This window comes from Procambarus clarkii, chromosome 76, assembly GCF_040958095.1.
Source record: "Procambarus clarkii isolate CNS0578487 chromosome 76, FALCON_Pclarkii_2.0, whole genome shotgun sequence".
NCBI lineage: Eukaryota > Metazoa > Arthropoda > Malacostraca > Decapoda > Cambaridae > Procambarus > Procambarus clarkii.
The window spans coordinates 17,124,762-17,145,940 of record NC_091225.1 but is presented as its reverse complement, the minus strand read 5'-3'; the positions used below and the strand labels follow the sequence as shown (position 1 = coordinate 17,145,940).

General features: G+C 37.1%; 2 protein-coding genes across 24 annotated transcripts in view; one reads left to right on the top strand and one right to left on the bottom strand.

Annotated features, from left to right (window-relative positions):
• LOC123771496 (RRM_XMAS2 and SAC3_GANP domain-containing protein xmas) overlaps positions 1-21,179 on the bottom strand; it is an 88,335-nt gene that overhangs the window by 10,787 nt on the left and 56,369 nt on the right. For 8 of the 23 annotated variants that reach the window (XR_011224770.1, XR_011224779.1, XR_006774509.2 and 5 more), the window contains one exon: positions 13,834-13,903. The exons of 12 other annotated variants lie outside the window; for them this stretch is intronic. The gene's annotated coding sequence lies outside the window, so the exon portion shown is untranslated. Of the gene's footprint in view, positions 1-13,833; positions 13,914-21,179 lie in introns of all 23 variants that reach the window. 3 more of the 23 variants (XR_006774510.2, XR_011224772.1, XR_006774505.2) reach the window with 1 other exon arrangement.
• Positions 1-21,179, top strand: part of LOC123771497 (uncharacterized) — a 30,264-nt gene that overhangs the window by 7,121 nt on the left and 1,964 nt on the right. The window contains exons 2-20 of the mRNA XM_045764070.2: positions 118-268; positions 961-1,855; positions 5,520-5,608; positions 5,756-5,846; positions 6,075-6,327; positions 6,923-7,136; positions 8,293-8,448; positions 8,974-9,084; positions 10,298-10,422; positions 13,101-13,290; positions 14,538-14,699; positions 15,982-16,088; positions 17,043-17,107; positions 17,950-18,069; positions 18,184-18,332; positions 18,865-18,946; positions 19,719-19,763; positions 20,084-20,259; positions 20,952-21,025. Of these exons, the coding sequence (XP_045620026.1) occupies positions 131-268; positions 961-1,855; positions 5,520-5,608; positions 5,756-5,846; positions 6,075-6,327; positions 6,923-7,136; positions 8,293-8,448; positions 8,974-9,084; positions 10,298-10,422; positions 13,101-13,290; positions 14,538-14,699; positions 15,982-16,088; positions 17,043-17,107; positions 17,950-18,069; positions 18,184-18,332; positions 18,865-18,946; positions 19,719-19,763; positions 20,084-20,259; positions 20,952-21,025 (3,242 nt within the window). The 5' untranslated portion in view covers positions 118-130. The remainder of the gene's footprint in view (positions 1-117; positions 269-960; positions 1,856-5,519; positions 5,609-5,755; positions 5,847-6,074; positions 6,328-6,922; positions 7,137-8,292; positions 8,449-8,973; positions 9,085-10,297; positions 10,423-13,100; positions 13,291-14,537; positions 14,700-15,981; positions 16,089-17,042; positions 17,108-17,949; positions 18,070-18,183; positions 18,333-18,864; positions 18,947-19,718; positions 19,764-20,083; positions 20,260-20,951; positions 21,026-21,179) is intronic.

Here is a 21,179-nt window from a genome sequence, read left to right as displayed (position 1 = left end):
GTTTTTATCCATTTTAAAAGTAGATTATCATGTAGTTATTTTGAATTGTGATGTGAATTGACTAGCTACCATGCTGTAATGTGACAAGTGTTCCCTTAACCCCTGCCTCCTTACCAGGTGCCGAGCCATTATGGCTGGAGCCAACAAGCGCACAAGCGTCATCTTGGCTGTGTTGGCAGTGGTGTTTGTGGTCATCATCATCATACTGTGCCTTGTACCCCAACCCTGCCATGGCCCTGACTGCCACTGCACTGGACCTCACTGTCAGGTAGGTAATGCCCAAATCCTGTCGTGGCTATGGCTGCCAACTGCACCAGACACAGCTGTGAGGTAGATAGTGCCCCAAACTTACCCTGGCCCTTGCTGCCACTATACCTGACACAGCTGTGAGGTAGGTAGTGCCCAAATGACTCCTGGGCACTACCCTGCATGGCCCCTGGCTGCCACTGTGTTGGACACAGCTTTGAGGTACTAGTAGGTAGTCCCCCAACCCTGCCCTGGCCCTGACTACCACTGCACAGGACATAACTACAAGGTAGTCGGTATCTCAACCTAACCGTGCCCCTGCACTGGACCCAACTGTTGTAAATGAACATGATGCTTCTCCACTGCAGCAGCTGCTGTAAGGCAGATGCTCAATGGAAACCAATTATGCGTTTACATTATCAGCTTAAGATAAAATATAAGCACGAAACGGAGTACCTGTACATAAAAATCTGTCTTTGAAAATGTGAGAAGTCTCTTACGAAATGCTTTCAGGAGACCATAAATAAAAATGCAAAAATGAACTTTGGAGAGTTAATTTTTCAATTACCCCGACAGTGAAGGAAAATGTAGGAAATATTGAGAGAAGATTCGTATTAGAATCATTAATCTTACCCTTTTTAATATATATTTAATTAAACATTAAACACACAAATGTGACCATCTCCTCAGCATGCCTCATGTTTCTTTTTCCAGGTGAGTCAAGAGAAGCATGGAGGAGCACCCCCTGACATCCTAACAGATGCAACAACAGAAGTAACTACATCAGTATCTACAACTACAACTACTGCTCCTACAACTACATCTACTACTACAACTACATCTACTACTACAACTACTGCTCCTACAACCACAATGCCCTTAGAAACTACAGAGTCCAGTACACTTTCCACAACCACTGAAAAGTCAACGACACTGTCCTCAACCACCGAGCAGTCAACTACACTTTCCCCAACCACTCAGGAATCAACTACACCATCCACAACCACTAAACATATTGCATTCTTAACAACTGAAGCATCAACAACTGAAGAGCTAACATCACCGGTAAGTTCAACAACACTGTCCTCAACATCTGACGAGTTTGACACTACAATGTCAGCAACAGATGAGTCGACAGCTGTCACACCAGAACTTTTTTCGGAATATGAAGTTAAGTGGTCAACTGAAGAACCAACTACAGCAGTTTCATCAAGTGAAGGGCCAGCTACAACGATTGCTTCAAGTGAAGAGTCGACTACAATGACTGATTCAAGTGAAGAGTTGACTACAATGAATATGACAAGTGAAGAGACAACTATAATGACTGCATCAAGTAAAGAGACAACTACAATGACCGCGACAAGTGAAGAGACAACTACAATGACCGCGACAAGTGAAGAGACAACTACAATGATCCCGACAAGTGAAGAGACAACTACAGTGCTTGCTACAAGTGAAGAGCCAGTCACTCTATCCTCAACTGAAGAATCAACTATTCAGTCAACAAGTGAAGAACCAACTACAATGTCGTCAACAACTGATGACTCGACTACACCATTATCAAGCACAGTGCCATCAACAACTACACTATACTATAACTTAACTAAAAGTGAGTGCAATATAACTAGTCATTATATAAAAAAAAAAAAATTATATAATGTATATAAAATTATATACCTATATACATTATATATAAAATTTTATAAAAATCAAGAGATTTTACATAAATTGATCGATTTATAGATGGAGCTAGTACATACAATGCCTAAAGCCACTATTACGCAAAGCGTTTCGGGCAGAATATATACAGCACATTCATTGTTGTAGGGCAAAAAATGGATTAATTTCAACAGATTTTCTTAGTTTTAACAATTCCCCAATGAGAATAGTTGTACAGTAATCCCCTAATATTTGTAATAAATATATTAGTTAAAAAATTGTCAAGAGTGAGCATTCATTACTAATACAGGTGCTGTAAGAGCTCGGTATTCCAAATTCTGGTAACTCGAATGAATTCACGTTCATTGTTTTTGAGCAAATGATAGATGTGGCTGAGTAAACAGCGGAAGCAGCTGGGTAAATATCGGGGAGTGAGCAGGTAAACGGTGGGAATACTAGCAGTAAATGGGTTAAAAGCCTTACTAACCAGGTTAGTCATTTTATGACAAAGATATCAAAGATAACAGTATCATCATCAGGAACTTTAATAAATGAAGCGCATCAAAACTAATTAATTAACATCCTGACTGACTGAAATATTGTTTAGTTTGTTAACCAAATCCATAGTTAATAATTCATTCCACAAAAGCTGACAAAGGTTGAATATTATTAAATATTCATATTTAATCAAATGAGATTCATGAGATTCTCCAAGATTCATCTACTTACCCAAAACTGAGAAAACACCCTCATGATGACATCAAGACTTTCAAACAGAGCTTAAGGAAGTTTTAATACTAATAAAGATTTTCTAAACCAGTTTACTACCTCATCACCTTCCTTGCTGTATTCTTATGGCTTGGTCACGATACAAACCTTACCTTATGAAGCCTTAGTATTAGTTCTATGGAATCTGTAATCTGCAAACTTTCGAAGGGTCTAACCAAAATCTGTCACTTCTGTTAAGTGACGTTAAGTACTGTTAAGTACTGTTAAGTATATTGTAAGCAGTCTCCGTGGTGTAGTGGTAAGACACTCGCCTGGCGTTCCGCGAGCGCTATGTCATGGGTTCGTATCCTGGCCGGGGAGGATTTACTGGGCGCAATTCCTTAACTGTAGCCTCTGTTTAACGCAACAGTAAAATGTGTACTTGGATGAAAAAACGATTCTTCGCGGCAGGGGATCGTATTCCAGGGACCTTAGGATTAAGGACTTGCCCGAAACGCTACGCGTACTAGTGGCTGTACAAGAATGTAGCAACTCTTGTATATATCTCAAAAAAAAAAAAAAAAGTACTAACTCAGGCTCTCATCTCATTAACTATGAACTTGGTTAACAAATTAAACAGTGTTTCAGTTAATCACGTCACTGACATAGCAACATGAGGGCACTGAGGTTATGCCCTATATATATATATAGGGCATGCCATGCCTTATATATATGTAGGGCATAACTATAACATAACCATATATACTGTATAGAGTTATACCATATATATATATATATATATATATATATATATATATATATATATATATATATATATATATATATATATATATATATATAAATATATATATATATATAAATATATATATATATATATATATATATATTATATATATATTATATATATATTATATATATATTATATATATTATATATATTATATATATATATATATATATATATATATATATATATATATATATATATATATATAAATATATACATATATATATATATATATATATATATATATATATATATATATATATATATATATATATATATATATACACTGTATATAAAGCATAACTGGTCACTCATTTATGTAGACAATGACCATTACTGGTGCAAGAACTGAACCCTGTGATACTCCAAAAGTGACATTTCTCCAGTCGGATACATTGCTTCTGATTACTGCCCTCATTTTTCTGCTAGTTAGAAAATTTCTCAATCATGTTAGAAGCCTCTCTAACACTACATAAAGGTATGAACTCAAGGGAATGAGATGTAGCACCAACTTCTTAGGTAGCTAGTAGACAATGTTATAGTGAATTCACCTCTAGAGTAGCAGTAACTTATATTGTACTAGTGTTTGGGAACCTGAGAGCCACCAGTTTCCCATTATTGTGCAAAAGTAGCCTGTTAGGCCCAGTAACTTATATTGTACTAGTGTTTGGGAACCTGAGAGCCACCAGTTTCCCATTATTGCGCACAAGTAGCCTGTTAGGCCTGTCTAGGTCCCCCCTAGGGAAATGTCTTATCTTTCCCAGAATGCATCCCACAACAACTACTAACTCAAAGGTACTTATTTACTGCTAGATGAAAAGCGGCATAGGTAAAAGGAAACGTACAAATGTCTCGTCCTGATTGGGTATCAAATTTGGATAAAAACCGTTATAAACCGACCGTAGTGGTATCACCACAATCAGTGCCAACGACAGCTGAACCCTGAGGTCTCAAAAGCTGCTTCCAAAGACAGTGGAGCTGTAAATAATCATGCACTAGGGTGGGTGTGCCAAAGCACAGAATGTCCCACAACAGAGGTACTACATGCTTCTCTTGTGAGTCATGTTATACCTCTCACAAGAGTTAAGATACAGTACATGTTTTGGAAGAAACTTCTAAAGGCAAACCAAATTGAAATAGAGCTCTAGGCAGACTGTGCAGTAGTTAAGACAATATGTTAAACCAGGGGCCAGATTCACAAAGCAGCTACGCAAGTACTTATGAACGTGTACATCTTTCCTCAATCTTTGACAGCTTAGGTTACATTTATTAAACAGTTTACTTCCCAATCAACTGTTTTTATTGTTATAAACAGCCTCCTGGTGCTTCAGAGCTCATTAACAGTTTAATTGTTGTAAACAAAACCGCCAAAGATTGAGAAAAGATGTACAGGTTCGTAAGTGCTTGCATAACTGCTTCATGAATCTGGCCCCAGGCTTCTGGCTCTCATGACTACACCTCTCATCTTCGTGACTAATAAAAGAACTTGTAATATTAACAGTGTTCTTGGCATTCAGTAAATTATTTGTTATATAGAGTATTTGTATTGTCTTTGACACTGTCCCTGTATATTCAGTACTATAAGATAATGTCTGCCTGTCAGTCTATCTGCCTGTCCAAGGTTGGAGGTCAGTCACCTGAGGCTAACCTGATTCAAATTTGCATGGAGATATGGGATGGGCATAGGCTGTTTGGGGGAGGCCTAAGTTAAATGCTTTAATAAATGTTAGCAATTATAAACACCCCTAGGCTATTTTCATGGAGTGTTTCATGGCATCAAGTGTGAAATATGGTGTTTGATTAATGTGAAGTTGTTACTGACAAAAAAAAAAATGAAAAAGGAAAAGGGGAAGCAGAGCATCCAAGACCCAAACATTTGTTTCAGTGCTTCTTGAGAGGGGAAGCAGGGGGTGGGAGGATGAAGGGGGGGGGGAGATAGAAGCTAGATAGATAGATAAAGATAGATAGAGGTAGAAATAGAGACAGAGATGGAAGACAGACAGACTCAGGCAATGTCAGGTAGTGCCGCCCCCCCCCCCCTCCCGATCTCCCATTCACTATAATTCACCTTCTGAAGTATTTTTTTTTACTTTTAAAAGGTAATGAGACATGCAACACTATAGCCTGCAAGCGATTGGCAGCTCGAATGTTGGATATGATGCATCTTGGCAACATCGACCCATGTGAGGTAATATACCAGCACTATACAGTATTCTAAATTTGAATAGCAATTAATTTAAGGAGCATGGAGGGACAAGGGGAGTTATTTTCCCAAAAAAAATAATTACTGTACTATAATAAAAATGGCTGCACACTATATTTTATGAATCAACAGGACTTCTACGAGTACTCGTGTGGGGGAGTGTTGGACGACCCATTCCTGATCCCCGAGGATCCCCAGCTCATCACACATCACATCATCAAAGGTCAGCCCTGGCTTTCTCTCTGTCACTTTGTCCACCATCAATACACACAGTCAGTTCATTCATTTTATAAACTGTACATACATATATTTGTGTATATGTATGGAATATTTTCCATTTTGTTTAAATACCTTCTCCACTCTTCATGGCATTTTGACAAATCACTATACATTCTCTGTATGTATTATAGTCACTATGTGTTATACAGCTTGTGTACCACTATTTCAACAGATGCATTGGCACGAGTGTCTGCGAGTGACCCAGATGTTGGTCCCATGCGAGAATACTACGACACTTGTTTGAATTACATGGAGACATATAATGAAACAATGCGCTTGGAGCAGGCCAAGGACTTTTTCAACAACATTTCATTGGTATTTAATCCCAATGTAGGAGGCATAGTGAATACTAGTGACGAGTGGCCGGGCTACGACAATAACTTTGATTTAACATCCTGCTTGGCCAAAATGATGAAGTTGCACTTGTAAGTATTATAATGACAGTTATCATTAATTATCTAATGAAAAATTAAGTATTGACTTTGAATAATGATATAATAACAAGGTCTGAGCATAACCATTATCTTAAGCAAATAATGAAATGCCAATTATATATATATTTTTTAAGTTCTCTGCTTTGTAGGTTACAAAACTACTGGGATTCATTTTTGTTGTTGGAGTGAAGAACCAAAATTATTTAATTTATAAGCTCCTCATTTATTGCTTCAAATATTTTCGGATATTATATCTATTAGTGCTGGATATAGCTTGAGAAAGCCACCAGAGCTCACCTAGAAATGGGTATTTCATTATATTTAATATTTTTTTTTTAGTTCAGTATTCACTCTGTTATTCAGAATAAGTGGTTTGGCATTTTATAAAATGAAGGTTGGGTCATCAACAAATAAAATTGGCTTCAGGTGATGATTGGCCTTTGGAGGTCATTGATGTATATGGGAACGACGAGTGGATCAGGAATATGACCCTGTGGAATGCCAATATTAATTAGTAGTGTTGGAAGAGTAGCATACAGTATATGTTTTTATAATTAAAATTTCACATAATAACTTGTTTCTGCAGCACCCCACTGTTTGATCTGCATCTGGATGTTGATGGTAATGACACTAAGAAGTTCGTGCTCAAGCTCACCCCACCATTGTTTGACTCGGCTTTCAGCAATGATTTGGCCCAAACAATCTGCCTTCACAAATATAAACTAAGTCTAGAAAATGCTACACTTACAAGTAAAACAATTGATATTAATTCAGAATATGAAGAGTTTCAACAATGCAAGGTGAGTGTATTTTGTTACTATGTATTTGTGGAGGGAGCCCCTGTCATCTCCCTCTAGCCAGGTGTCAGGGAGCCTTCAGGGTCGCCCAGAAATTGGCCTTTCATTACATTCAATGCTGTTTTTTTAGTGTTTATTGATACAAATTTAAACCGAGGATTTATCAACATGCATTGAAGGGTACATATCATGGCTGCACCAAGGTATGTAACACGATGCTGATTTAACAGAGTTTATGAACCATTCTTGCCCACAGCGGTGTGTGAACCTACAGCCCATCCTCCTGTTCTGGTAGTACTTATAGTAACGATGAGGACCATAGTATATATACCCACATACAACAAAATTAGATAGTAGAAATCAGCACTTTTCAGTTGGATAAACCAGAAAACTGTTTTTTACTTGTGTTGCAAAGACAAACTAAACTAACCTAACCTAACCTTCCTAGGCTTAAAACACCATATCTGAGGCCTAATAGAGTATAGTACATACATGTGCTATACTAGGCATAGAAATATTTAAGTTTTTTTTAAGCTTCATTTTTTTTAACGGATTCCTTACTAGTAAGTACAATACCATCTAAAAGCTAAGTACGTACAAATTGATGATTATTGACGACCGTCACAATAGGTACTATGTAAACAGGAGGATGGGTTGGAACCAACGGCCTGTGGGATTATTATATTAGCCTTCCTTGGTATCATTTATTTCTTGTCTAACAATTTTCTTCGACGTGATTGTTTTGTAATTCATACTATGCCCTACGGGATTGTTTTCCATCACACATGACAACATTTCAGAATGTACAGGGAATACATGTGCTATCAATATATGAAATCAGCAAAATAGATGCCAAGATGTACATGTTGATGTTTCATATCATGATCAGAAGGAAAGACAATCAACCGAGGTCAATGTTTGTATACAAATGTTGTGCTGGACTCTATATGTCTCTATATACAATTCAGTTGCCCACAAAACATTAATTTGGCAAGTTAAATGTCAAGTCAGTCTTGCACTGAAAAAATATGTCAATGAAAAGTTTGTTATCATGATGTACACATTAGCATTAGATTGGCTAACAATATGCATGTTATGTGCTGTTTATATATACACCATTATATTGAAGCTGTCTAGTTACTAATATTGGTATTTACAGTCTCGTGGTGCTGGACTTCAAGCCAGACTGGAAAGAATGAGTCTCGCAGTGAATGAGATGAAGCTGATGGAGAACTTTGACAACATCACTCTTAAGGAGAAAATTCTAGCAAACACGAAAATTAATACTAACTTCTTCTTGGAGAGTCTAGCTGATGTAAGTCCTTCATTGTGTAGCATGGACTCTTCCGCACTTGTGCTCATGTTACCCTCATCACTGGAGCAACGCTAATAAAGAATAACAGTGAAGTAATGAATCATACAAGTAATTACCTACACTTAGGTAATTACTTGTATGCTTCATTACTTCACTGTTATTCTTTATTAGAGTTGCTCCAGTGATGAGAGTAACACGAGTAGTGAGGAGTAGTATGCATGAGAGTAACACTCCAGTGCTGTTAACAAGGTGTTGCTCCAGTGATTTTATTGAAGTGATGCTCCAGTTTTGTTGCTGAAGTGCTTCTCCAGTGTGCTCTGATGCTACTGTTAGTGTTGCTCCAATGCTGTTACTGAACTGTTGCTCCAGTGTTGTTGCTCCCACCCAATGCTTCCTTTTTCAGAAGTGCTCATAATTTGCTACTGTATTATCCATGTTTGACTTAAAACAGCTTGGGGTCCTTTTGCTGTAACAAGCTGTATTTATATTACAAATATCAATTTTTCATACTATATTTCTCATCAGCTCCTGCCAAAGACACCGGACATGCGGAACAAGAATATCAACAAAGAATATGAGGAATTCACTCTCAAGGAGCTGATTGATGGAGACGTCTTCACATACTCAAAAGATAAAGTTAGTAATGTTATGATTCCTTTGTAATAGGTTCCTCTCTCATTTGACAAACATGTAATGTGCAGTCTGGCCACAACTATTTTTCACTTCTCATGCAGTACTGCGGAAACCTATTGCAAGACTAACAAAATTACTTAGTAAAAGAGAATTTTGAGACTGGTGGAAAACACAAAATAATACAAAGTGGGATCAGGACACGGGATCACAGATAGAAGGGGTTGGGACCAGAACAACAGATCTCACATAAAGAGCCAGGATAAAAGGTCACTGACAGAAGATAGTGAGGGGGGGGCTGTAAGATGAAGAAGGCAGCTACCAGAGGCTCCATGCATGAAGGTAGTGAAGGAACTGTGTAAGGTGAAGAAGGCTACCAGAGGCTAGCTCCACACATGAAGGTACTGAGGGGACTGTAAGGTGAAGAAGAAGGCTACTTTATTATTAAAATTATTATATCTTACATAAGAAGGCTACTAAGATTATTACTTATCACGCCATGGGTTCCAAGAAAGTCATTGGCAAGGTTCAACCTAAGAAAACACATGTGAGAATGACAATACAGGAAAAACAAGAGATCATTCATAGTGAGACAATGTGATGTCTCACTACAGACAAGTGATAAAACGTAGAGAAAATAAGTTTCTATGGAAAGTTTCTTAGGAAAAACAAGCAGTGAACCACAACCAGGTCCTAGTGGTATGCAGGCGAAACGTAGGAGAAAAAGTACTCCAGAGAAGTCATCACTGCCTGATGTTATAATGGAAGGAGACTCCCCTTCCAAACACTAACACCTCTCCTCCCCCCCCCCCCCTCCTCACCTTCTTCCATACGCCAACAAGTCATCAATAAAGATAAGCTTTAATTTGTACATACTATAGTATAAAATGTGTGTGTGTATATTGCATGAAAGGTATTTTAAAGTTAATATTTTTGGGAGTGTGGAACGGATTAATTCAACTTACATTATTTCTTATGGGAAAATTTCTTTCGAGTTACGACCCGTCTCCGGGAACGGATTAAATTCTTAAATGGAGGTACTGTATCACTGTATAAAAAACCTCAACTTTTTTACTGAAACTCAAAGTAGATAAAGTATCAGCAATGAAAGACTGAAAGACTGTAGAAAGACTGTATTCTTTCATATAAATTTCTGTAAATATTTTGTAATGATTCCCAGTAAGATCATTTCTTTTTATCACAAATTGTCTAATTTCAGATCGTGTGGGATGCACTGTTGGAGGAACTAACAGGAGAAGATATGAGCCCTCAGACAATGGTCCAGGTCTACTTCAAGAGTGAACTTAATGACATCATGTCATTAATTAATGATGAGTTAATTGAGTGAGTTCTCTGCCTCATTCAGTACTTTACTCTTAGCTGAGAGCAGATATGTTAGGTGTGTACCAAGAGGTAGTCAGGTTATACAGTATACGCAACACAGTGTGTAGCCAGTGTTGTCCTGAAACAACCCAACATGTTTCAGGAGTTTGGCGTCTGTGAGAATTTCATCCACTTGTATACTTCAATCATGCCATCCTTTTACCTTCTTATTTATAAGGAATGAAAATTAAGTTCCCCTAATTTTTTCTAATAAGCGAGGTTTCTAATGCTCTGGTTAACTTAGCCATTCTTTGCTGAGCTTTTTTGACGGAAATTACTACCCTCATTTTATATTGCATAACAAAACTGACCAACATAATCTATGTAGGGTTAAACAAAGGCAAGATAGAACTGAAGAATACTGGTGAAGGATTTATTACTAATACTTCATATAAAGCGCAGTATTGTGTTTGCTTTATTTTGCGCACTTTGATAATGTTTTCTCTGTTTAATATTTCCCCTCATCGTAATTCGAGACGCCATTGACAAACTGATCTCACGATTTCAGCATCATTTGGCTAATATATAGCATAATATTTTGTCAATGGTTTCACATGCTTTAACGTTCAGGAATAATCTTTTGTTTAGTACTTTAGTGAATACCTTACACAAGTCCCTGTACAGTGCACCAGCTGGAGAGCTATTTTGAGCTGAAACTGCTTTGAAAAATGTGAGCATTAGCTAACAAAGATTTGCTTTCAGTAAAGTAGTTATTTATTGAAGTTATAATCATAACTTCCCTTAAGATTTTATGGAGGAGCATGCAGGTATGAAAGATTAATATTTCTTTGCTTTGTCTTCTGCTGCAGTTCTCGAAGACTGGTATAATCACAGTGGATTTCCAGTCTAGCATCTCCTCGACTCAAGGATTTTATGAATGCTAGCTTAGAAGCATAACTCTTAGCCTAGCCTAATTTTAGAATCACATAATTTTTCAATATTCTTATAAATTTGCCACATATCAAGTGATATATCCAAACAAATAATGTTTAATTCATGCATAGAGCACTTTCACATAAACTGATATGGCTTTAAGGTTCTCTGGTATTCATATTAATGTACCTTGTTTCTTTATTTAGCAATTACTGTATACTTTGATCATTCTTATCTGAATGATAATACCTTTTCATTTAACATGGAAGATAGTGTAACTAGTCTCTTGAGGTCAGATCTCACTAATAACTTGTCAGATCTCACTTTTAAATTCAGTACAGTACTGTGTATGAATTTATACTGCAATTCTTATTAGGTTACATAGTTCCATGATCTTTATTCCAGGTGATATTTTCTTCTCACATTTCTCTTTCCTAAGGCATCCATCTTGTCATCATTCTTTCTGTTGTGACCTGTAGCGCAGTGCTCAGAACAGTTGCTTCACCACCTAATAGTCCCAGGTTTCATTACCGACCAGGGCCAGACATTATAGCACATTTCCTAACACCTGAGAACTTAACCACATAGCAGTAAATTGGCACTTGCACTTGAAAGTTAGGAATCTATTGTGGGTTGCATCCTGTAAGGTCAGTCATTGGCTTAGGGGGTTATCTTGAGGTTATCTTGAGATGATTTCGGGGCTTTTTAGTGTCCCCGCGGCCCGGTCCTCGACCAGGCCTCCACCCCCAGGAAGCAGCCCGTGACAGCTGACTAACACCAGGTACCTATTTTACTGCTAGGTAACAGGGACATTGGGTGAAAGAAACTCTGCCCATTGTTTCTCGCCGGCGCCTGGGATCGAACCCAGGACCACAAGTCCAGCGTGCTGTCCGCTCGGCCGACCGGCTCCAGGGGGACCTTGATATGCTTAACTGGTTTCCTGTCCTCAGCAATGGGAAACATATTTTGCACTAGGATGAAGCTGCTCTTCCATCTTTGGCTGAATCCTTTTGTAGTGTGTGATTATCAACAGTTGCCCATTTTAAACGGATAATCACCATGAACGTTATCCTAATACAATAATTGTGTGAAGTTCATTTGCATTCCCTACTCACTAGTGTTCCCTACTAGAAATTACTATAAAAGAAATGTAAGTTATCCTTTCTTAATATTACACTTATAAAATATCACCATGGCACTTCCTCAAATATAAGAAGGAATGCCAGTGAATTACACACAACTGTTTTGAATTAAGAGAATAATTTAACCAACCACTCCAATTAATGTGTGTATTTACATATATTTGTTTAAATACATTGGACTGGAAATACACAAAAACTGGATTCATTTATCACTCACCAGTTAATGTACTGTTCTCAGTGATAATGAGAGCAAAAACTGAGTTAAACACCTCATTACAACCAGTGATTACAGAGGTGGGTACTTCATGGTGCTGCCCAACACACCACCTTCGCCTAGAACCAAGCCTCCTTGGTGTGGACGAGGCAGCGTGCAGCTATACTACACAAAAGTGCGGGAAAGCTATTCTACTAAACATTAACCAACATTCTTTCCCATACACAACTTAACATACAGTAATTGCAAACATGAAATTAATACAAATAAAAGTTGGGCATTACACTTCTTCAGAAAACCTCATCACAGCTAAAAGGAATATAAAAAGTATATAATACTTACAAATTATAAGGGCATGTAATTAATTACATTATATATTACAAATTATATTGTTGTTATTCTTTCGGTAGTCCAATAAACCTGCAGAATATTCTGCTGCTACTGTGGAGTGAACGAGTGTACACAGACCTGGTGAAGCCTGTGGGAGCTGCTCTCAGCACACCTGAATACTGTTATCGTGCCACCACTTCCCTCATGGAGGACTTCACATCTTATCTCTACCTGAATGCCTTGCCCAACCTTGCCCAAAGACATGATAAGGTATGTCTAATTTTCCACCATGTTTCATTTATACACTTTGATGAAATTAATACCACATCCAGTATGATTCACATACAGACTGTGCAAGACATGCCGATGTTCCTATGATGACCTATCCAGTCTATGACCTATCTGTATCATCCAGTATATATATATTTCCATAACAGTAGTGAGGGACAGAAAAGAGCTTGGTAGTAAAATTGAATTTCTGTGATAGATTATCACAGCAGCTAAAACCATGATAAATGACTCTAAATCTGATGCCAGTATAAGATTTAGAGCCATCAGTATACTGTACTGATGTAAAGAAACCGAGTCCTCTTATAGGGAGGAATGTGTTGACCAGGCCACACACTAGAAGTTGAAGGGACGATGACGTTTCACAATCAACTTGAGAATGGTCCAGGACGGACCGAAACGTCGTCGTCCCTTCAACTTCTAGTGTGTGGTCTGGTCAACATACTTCAGCCACGTTATTGTGACTCATCGCCTGCATAGGGAGGAATGTGATGCCATAAATACCAGAGCCAGAAACATACTTACCACAGGTCCATAGACAACTCCAAGGTAAACTCCAGTACAGCATCAGGAGAGCAGACAGCAAGGCTGATTACTGTAAAGACCTAGTTTGTAATATTAATGCGTTGGTTCACCCAGTATTGAAAAGTGCATATGCAGGTTAAAATTCTGTACTCAAGAGGCAAGGCCCCTTGAGTTACTTGAATAAGGCATTTCTTCTAAAGTGACATCCATTCAGATTACTATTTAAAATAAAGGTACAGTATGAGAAATTTGAGGAAGAATTCTTTCAAAGTTCTTACAATAAAATTAACAAATCCACAAGGGCTGTGACGAGGATTCGAACCTGCGTCCGGGAGCATCCCAGACACTGCCTTAATTGACTGAGCTACGACAAGGTTAAAAAGAGTTGAAACCGAAGTTCTTACAATAAATTACACTTCCAAAAAGGTCCTGTAGTACAGTAATCAGCATAGTTGGTTCATAACTGAAAGGTCTCAGGTTCAATTCACATAGTAGGACATAGACATTTAAGCACGTTTCCTTTCACCTGATACACCTGTTCACTTAGCAATAAACAGACACCCGGAAGTTAGACAACTGCTGTGGGTTGCATCCCCACAAAAAATGTGTAAGATCAATGGTGTTGAGCCCATATTAATTTGTTTAAAGAATTGTTTAAGTACTATACTTCTATTTCAGATTTGTAATTGTTAATTATGTTATAGGTTAACGAAATGATAGGGATTCACAAGAACACTGCCGAGGAGCAATTGAAACGACGCTTCAACGACCCAAACAGCCCCATGGTTGCAAAGCTTCGTCTAATGTCTGCTGAGACTGCCGACATAAATGTGATCAAACAAGTTATTCAGAACAACAAGAAAAGTGTAAGATATTCTCACTCATTTTTAGTGTGTTATTAAAAAAACACTTGGATCACAACTGTGCAAAACTTGATCAACAGCAATGGTTGTTCCTTAGACTCACTTATTACTTAGAAGCCTTCATCTTGTCACAAACTTGAGATTTAATGTCCATGGACTCATGACTCATTCTTATTCTTGTTCATCTAAAGGGGCATTTACAATTTTTTCCATACTGTTATCAAAGTTATATTTTCTCAAAAATAAACTATAATATTGGGTTAATTGGATCTAGCATATATTAGGTTAGGTGTTTTGGTATTATTGGCAATTATTTCTTAGTACAGTATGTGAGTCAAGCATTTAGAGAAGTGTAAATCGCTTTACACACGATTCGCAACTGATTACCGAATGTTCAAACCTTTCTCAAAAAGTCCTCACTTATGACTGAAGTGCATCTTTAAATGCTTCACTCACATGCTGTAAATACAAATAATTTCCAACAGAATCAGAACATCTAAGCTAGGCCTAACTATAAATTAATTTAAAATTATGTCTGAGAATGCAATTTGTTATTATAAAGTAATGTACTGCGTAACATATTTATGAATGCACTTGTGGGGTCAACCACAGCATTAACACCCATAGCCTGATGGTAGATGTCTTTAATTCAACGAACATTTGGCCAGTGTCCGAGGACCGGTTGATAAGAAGAATGACTCGCCCCACCCCTATAGCTAGTATGGATGTATAATACAAAATATGGACTGTTGTACTTAAAAAAAATGTGATTTGTCATGTTATATTCTAATGGAATTCTAAATTTATCTGAGGGTCATCTTCTCACTAGTGGCCTCAACAAGGACAGGAAGCCGGTGGCTTGTCAAAGGTCCTCCCATTTGTCCTGACAATTTTATCCAGCTAGATTTTGAATGGCAGCAATGTTTTGGAACTTACAGCTTTGGCATAAAGGGCATATCAAAAACTCACACAGACTAATCATAAACCTAACCTGTTCTAGGCATAATATATGCATTCTCCTAACAAATTACATACATATATGTAATAAACTAGGCCTAAGAAAAGTAGGATTTGGTTGTTGCCTTTTTTCTCAGACCCTCTAGGAAATGAAGAGTATAAAATGAACTTTTTGAACGTCACTACAGTGTACATTCTATCCTGAGTATCCATAGTATACTATGTATACATACAGTATACATAGCTGGTATCATTTTTGGATGACAGGTTGAAATAACTTGGTCTGTACATGGTATACATTATATGGCACAAAACTTTTCTCCAACAGGTGAAATTAAATGAAAACTTCATGGACAACAGTAAGGTTCTGTTGGAGCGGTATCGAACCTTGATGTACAAGCTCTATCACAGACCAACCAACGAGCCACAAGTAATGTATGTTACACATTAAAATTTGCTCTATTGGGTTACTTTCTTGTTATCAGCAATTATATATCATCCTCAAAGTCACATATTTGCTGGTATGACATATTAGGTCTTTACAAATGTTCAATAAAACACTACAATAACTAAACATTTAACACATTGATTTCTTAAATAATGCCTGTATTGTAGATGTTAATTAAGGCACTGCCAAATTCAGATATAATAGAAATTTTTATTGTTGGGGGGACAGGAAGTCCATGTATATATATAGAGTATGTAGGCTTGTATTAATGTCCCCCAAAGGTTGAACTACTGACCTTCCCTAGGATGCAGCCTAGGTCCTGTAAGAACGGTTAGAAGGTCCTGTATCCGGTTGCCTAACTCCTGGGTACCTATTTACTGCTAGATGAACAATCGCATTAGGTGAAAGGAAACATGCCCAGTCGTGGGACTGAACCCAGCATCTCCAACTGTGAGTGGAGAACATAGCCACTGTACTGCAGGACTCTACGTGATCTTAGTCAAATTAAATATTCATTCATTTATTCCTCAAAAATCAACTGTCATGGCTGTTAAAGCAATCTGGTAAATTGGTGTACTATTTTTGAGGGGCAGAATGCCTGATTGTTATGCACATCGTAGTCTCATAACCAAAGGTGAGGCTGTACACGGTAACCCATAAACACTCAATGGTTACTTACCTAACTGACCGAGTGACATGCATGCTATCCACTACTGGAAACAGTAATGACGCTCTTAGCATTTTACGACAACTCGATAGACAAGTGTAATTTATGTTGTACCAATTTCAAAATTAAAGATCAAGTTTGTTATTTTTGCTATGATATTACCATGTCAAGAGTACTGTACCTATTTCTCTTTTACTAACTATAGACGAATGTCATTAAAGAAATAACTTGTTCCATATACAGTACTGTAATACATGCAAGCATTTTGTTTCAGGTGGAGCCAGTTCCTTTTGCCCTATGATACTTATGGTGTTACTTCATATGCCCTTAACAAGTTCTGTAAGTAATAATTGTCATGAGTTATACTTAGCTATACTATATGGTATTATTAGGGGTACATCAGTAATACTTGGCTACACTACCTAGTATATGGTATTGTTAGGGGTGCAAAAGTAATACTTGGATGGTTTTTCAACAGCTGGATTATCTGGTATTATTAGGAATGCATCAGTAAAACATAAACCAATGAATATTTAGTTTTCTTGCTGTAATACAATAATTATATAACACTTAATATGAAAGTTAGCTTTAAGATTAAGAATGGTATCGGATGGTCAAAATGAATGAATTACCGAGAGGTGAAAAGGCAGTATTGCAACTAACTAGAGAGTAAAAGATAACACAAATGCAGGCAGGAATAGTGAGTAACTATGTGTGTGGAAATCCCCAAAATATGAATGGTGACAGTACTGTTTCTCCATGATGCTGGTTCTCTGTGATACAGCTGAGCATGGAAGATGTGACGAGTGGCATTGTGTGTATATTTAACCATTTTTACCTTGTGCTTTATATCCTCTGGACTTCAATCACCCATGCCATGAAATTTGTCAATATATCTGAAAAAATACTATCATTCAGCACACACAGGTTGTCGATACTGTATGTCTATTGAATAATATCATGTAGCATTCACAAATTAGAAGACCCTATTAGAAAACATCATTTTCCTCCTTGGAATGGGTACTTGTTCAAGTATTAAGATGTAGCTGATATTGTGTAGTCAGTTGGAAAGGACAAATGAGTAGGGTTGTTAGAAATCAGTGTCTTGTGAAGTGAATGGTGCAGAAGATTCAGGCTTACAAAATAGCTTTCCATCTTTAAGGTAATATTCTTTCTTGCAGTTATACCATATGCAGCTCTAGAAGCTCCACTTTTCTTTAATGATGTCCCCAAATACATAAACTATGCTGGACTGGGTCACATGATCGCTCACGAGTTCGCACACGGCTTTGATGCCACAGGTTAGAAATGTTGATTTTACAGTTTTAATTATGTACAAAGTTGCCTTAAAACTGTTGAGTTAGTATATGATAAACTTCTGTATCTTAACTTCATCTCATGACTTTTGCTTCTAGGAATTATGTACGACGGATCTCGGAAATTAAATGCCAGTACCCCTATGGAAGGCATTAACCAGTTTGTAAATGTTACGGAATGTCTGAAAGAGCAGCTTGAGTGGCCTTGGGTGTCTACTAGTGTCACTGGTCTTCAGTCAAATATATCTGTGAGTTTTTAATTCAAATAATTGTTTTCTTTAATAATAATTCTGTTGTTGCATTTGAATTTTATAACAGACAAGTTACAACCAAATGGTCCTGGGTTCAATTCCCTGTTGGACAAGATATGTAGACAGGTTTCCTTACACCTGATGCCTCTCTTTACCTAGCAGTAAATAAGTACCTGTAATAAAAGCAAATCTGTAAACATACATTTTGCCAAATTATTATATTTTGAATTTGAGAAAGATAATCAAAGATTAATATATTACCTATTCTTGCAATTTAAACTAAATTAAACAATTTCAAGTTTTGTGCTTTAAAATTTTAGTCCTGAACCTTCTGCTACATCTGTACAATGACCTGTACCTTACACTACTGCTGTATAATGACCTGTACCTTACACTACTGCTGTACAATGACCTGTACCTTACACTGCTCTGTACAATGTCCTGTACCTTACACTACTGCTGGACTGCGTACAATGTCTTTCCGTCACACAACTCGGCAGTAAAGATGTGTTACTCTCTGCGGTCACAGTTGCCCCGTAATCTGGTCTTCAACGAAGTGATGGCGGACTCGGCAGCAACTCGCCTCACTTGGGAAGCCTATCTTAGTGATGGTAAGTCTAGTGACAAGATAAAATATCATCCTAGGATGAGCCTCACGTTCCAGGAAGATGCATGGATCATCTTGTTTGGAAGGCTAGAAGAATGTATACTGACAATAGCAAACAGGAATGTTACTAAAATTGTCCCCATGGTAGAAATAGACTTCCTCTGGGTGATCCTGGGTATAAATAGACTTATTCTGAGTGATCCTGGGTATAAATAGACTTATTCTGAGTGATCCTGGGTATAAATAGACTTATTCTGAGTGATCCTGGGTATAAATAGACTTATTCTGAGTGATCCTGGGTATAAATAGACTTCCTCTGAGTGATCCTGGGTATAAATAGACTTCCTCTGAGTGATCCTGGGTATAAATAGAATTCTTCTGAGTGATCCTAGGTATAAATAGACTTATTCTGAGTGATCCTGGGTATAAATAGACTTCCTCTGAGTTATCCTGGATATAAATAGATTTCCTTTGACCGACCCTCAATAGAAATAGACTTCTCTAACTGGCCCTGGGGTAGAAATGTAACTTTTTTATTGGCTCCATTTAGAAACGTTACATTAAAAAACTAGCAGTAATTGACTAATAATTGAATGATTTGTTTAGCCTTCCTAAGCTTCTACTATTCCATGAAATCATAATATCCATTTTAAATGTAAAAGTATTGTGTATAAATACAGTATAATCATTCCAGAATTATTATATCTTGCTTTAAACAAAAATATATATGTTTTATTATTGGGAAAATATTTATATAAATATCTTTCCATCAACAGTATATGTTGTCCCTCCAAAACCAACACAAACTGCTCCACTTCCTGGTAAGTCAGCACTGAGTTATAAAGTACCCAGTAGATACCTCTCAGGTCATGTTTTCTACGAAAACAATTAAATTTTGAAAATGTGATACTGTACTTTTTTTGTATATACAAATGACACATTATATAATCTACAGTAATTCATCAATCTATTTATGGTATCCACTGTTATACTATCTTTATTGCCCGAAACGCTATGCGTATTAGTGGTTTTAGGTATTGTATGTACTAGCTCTATCTATAAATCCAACATTATGTTTGTAAATCAACTATGTATGTACTTTTCCTGAATACAAATTTATTTATTTATTTATTTATTTAAGGTGGTCGAAATACTGTAAACCGTCGAAAGCGGTCGGTGAAGCAAAGTGAGGCCAGCATCAAGAGAGACAAGCGCCAAGCATCATCCTACTTCCTGCCCTCTATAGAATCACCCGAGAAAAAATTACCTTGGCTCAATTTAACTCCTATCCAGGCCTTCTTTGTCCGCAATGCACAGGTAATGTTATTTAATTATTAACTAAAGCATTCTTCTTACATAAACATTCTACTGCCATAGAGGTTCTTATAATATTGTATTCTTTTATGCCAGCCCATCAAAAATTAATGCCAATAGTATAACTGGCTAGTCATCCAGCTCAAATTATAATTGTACACCCACTTACTTCTCAATTAGCAAAAAATGTTGCATCATATGATTGTGCTGGCTTGCTATAACCCAAATAATTCACTTTCAAAAGTACATGGTTTAAGGAGGGTTTTCTACACCCTCCTTTACCAGTAGTACCTGCCTCCCATTAGCAGTACATACAACTAGCAATACTTATATGCCATTAAAAGTACTTGTCTACCACCAGTAGTACCTGCCTCCCATTAGCAGTACATACAACTAGCAATACTTATATGCCATTAAAAGTACTTGTCTACCACCAGTAGTACCTGCCTCCCATTAGCAGTACATACAACTAGCAATACTTATATGCCATTAAAAGTACTTGTCTACCACCAGTAGTACCTGCCCTGCAACTAGTAGTACCTGTCACCCCACACCATTAATATCTGCCCTCCACTAATAGTACTTGAATTTGTATGTTTATTTATGCGCTGTGTAACTTTTTTTGCTACATCGTAATTAGGAGAACGCCATTTATCTTGTGTAACTTAATGACTTAATGATGTATATCTAACCAGAACCACTGCAGTAAAACCAGCCAGATCAACATGTTAACAGCTATGGAAAATGAACATCTTCCTGGCAAATTGAGGTAATGTCTTGTTTTGTATCATTTTCTATTTAGTGGTGGTTCTCTTATGAAGGTATTTCCAATATTTTTTTTCATTAAAGTTAAAATATTTGCAGAGCTTCCTTTTCTCTAATACTGTACAGTATTTAAGGTTTGAACTATATATATATATATA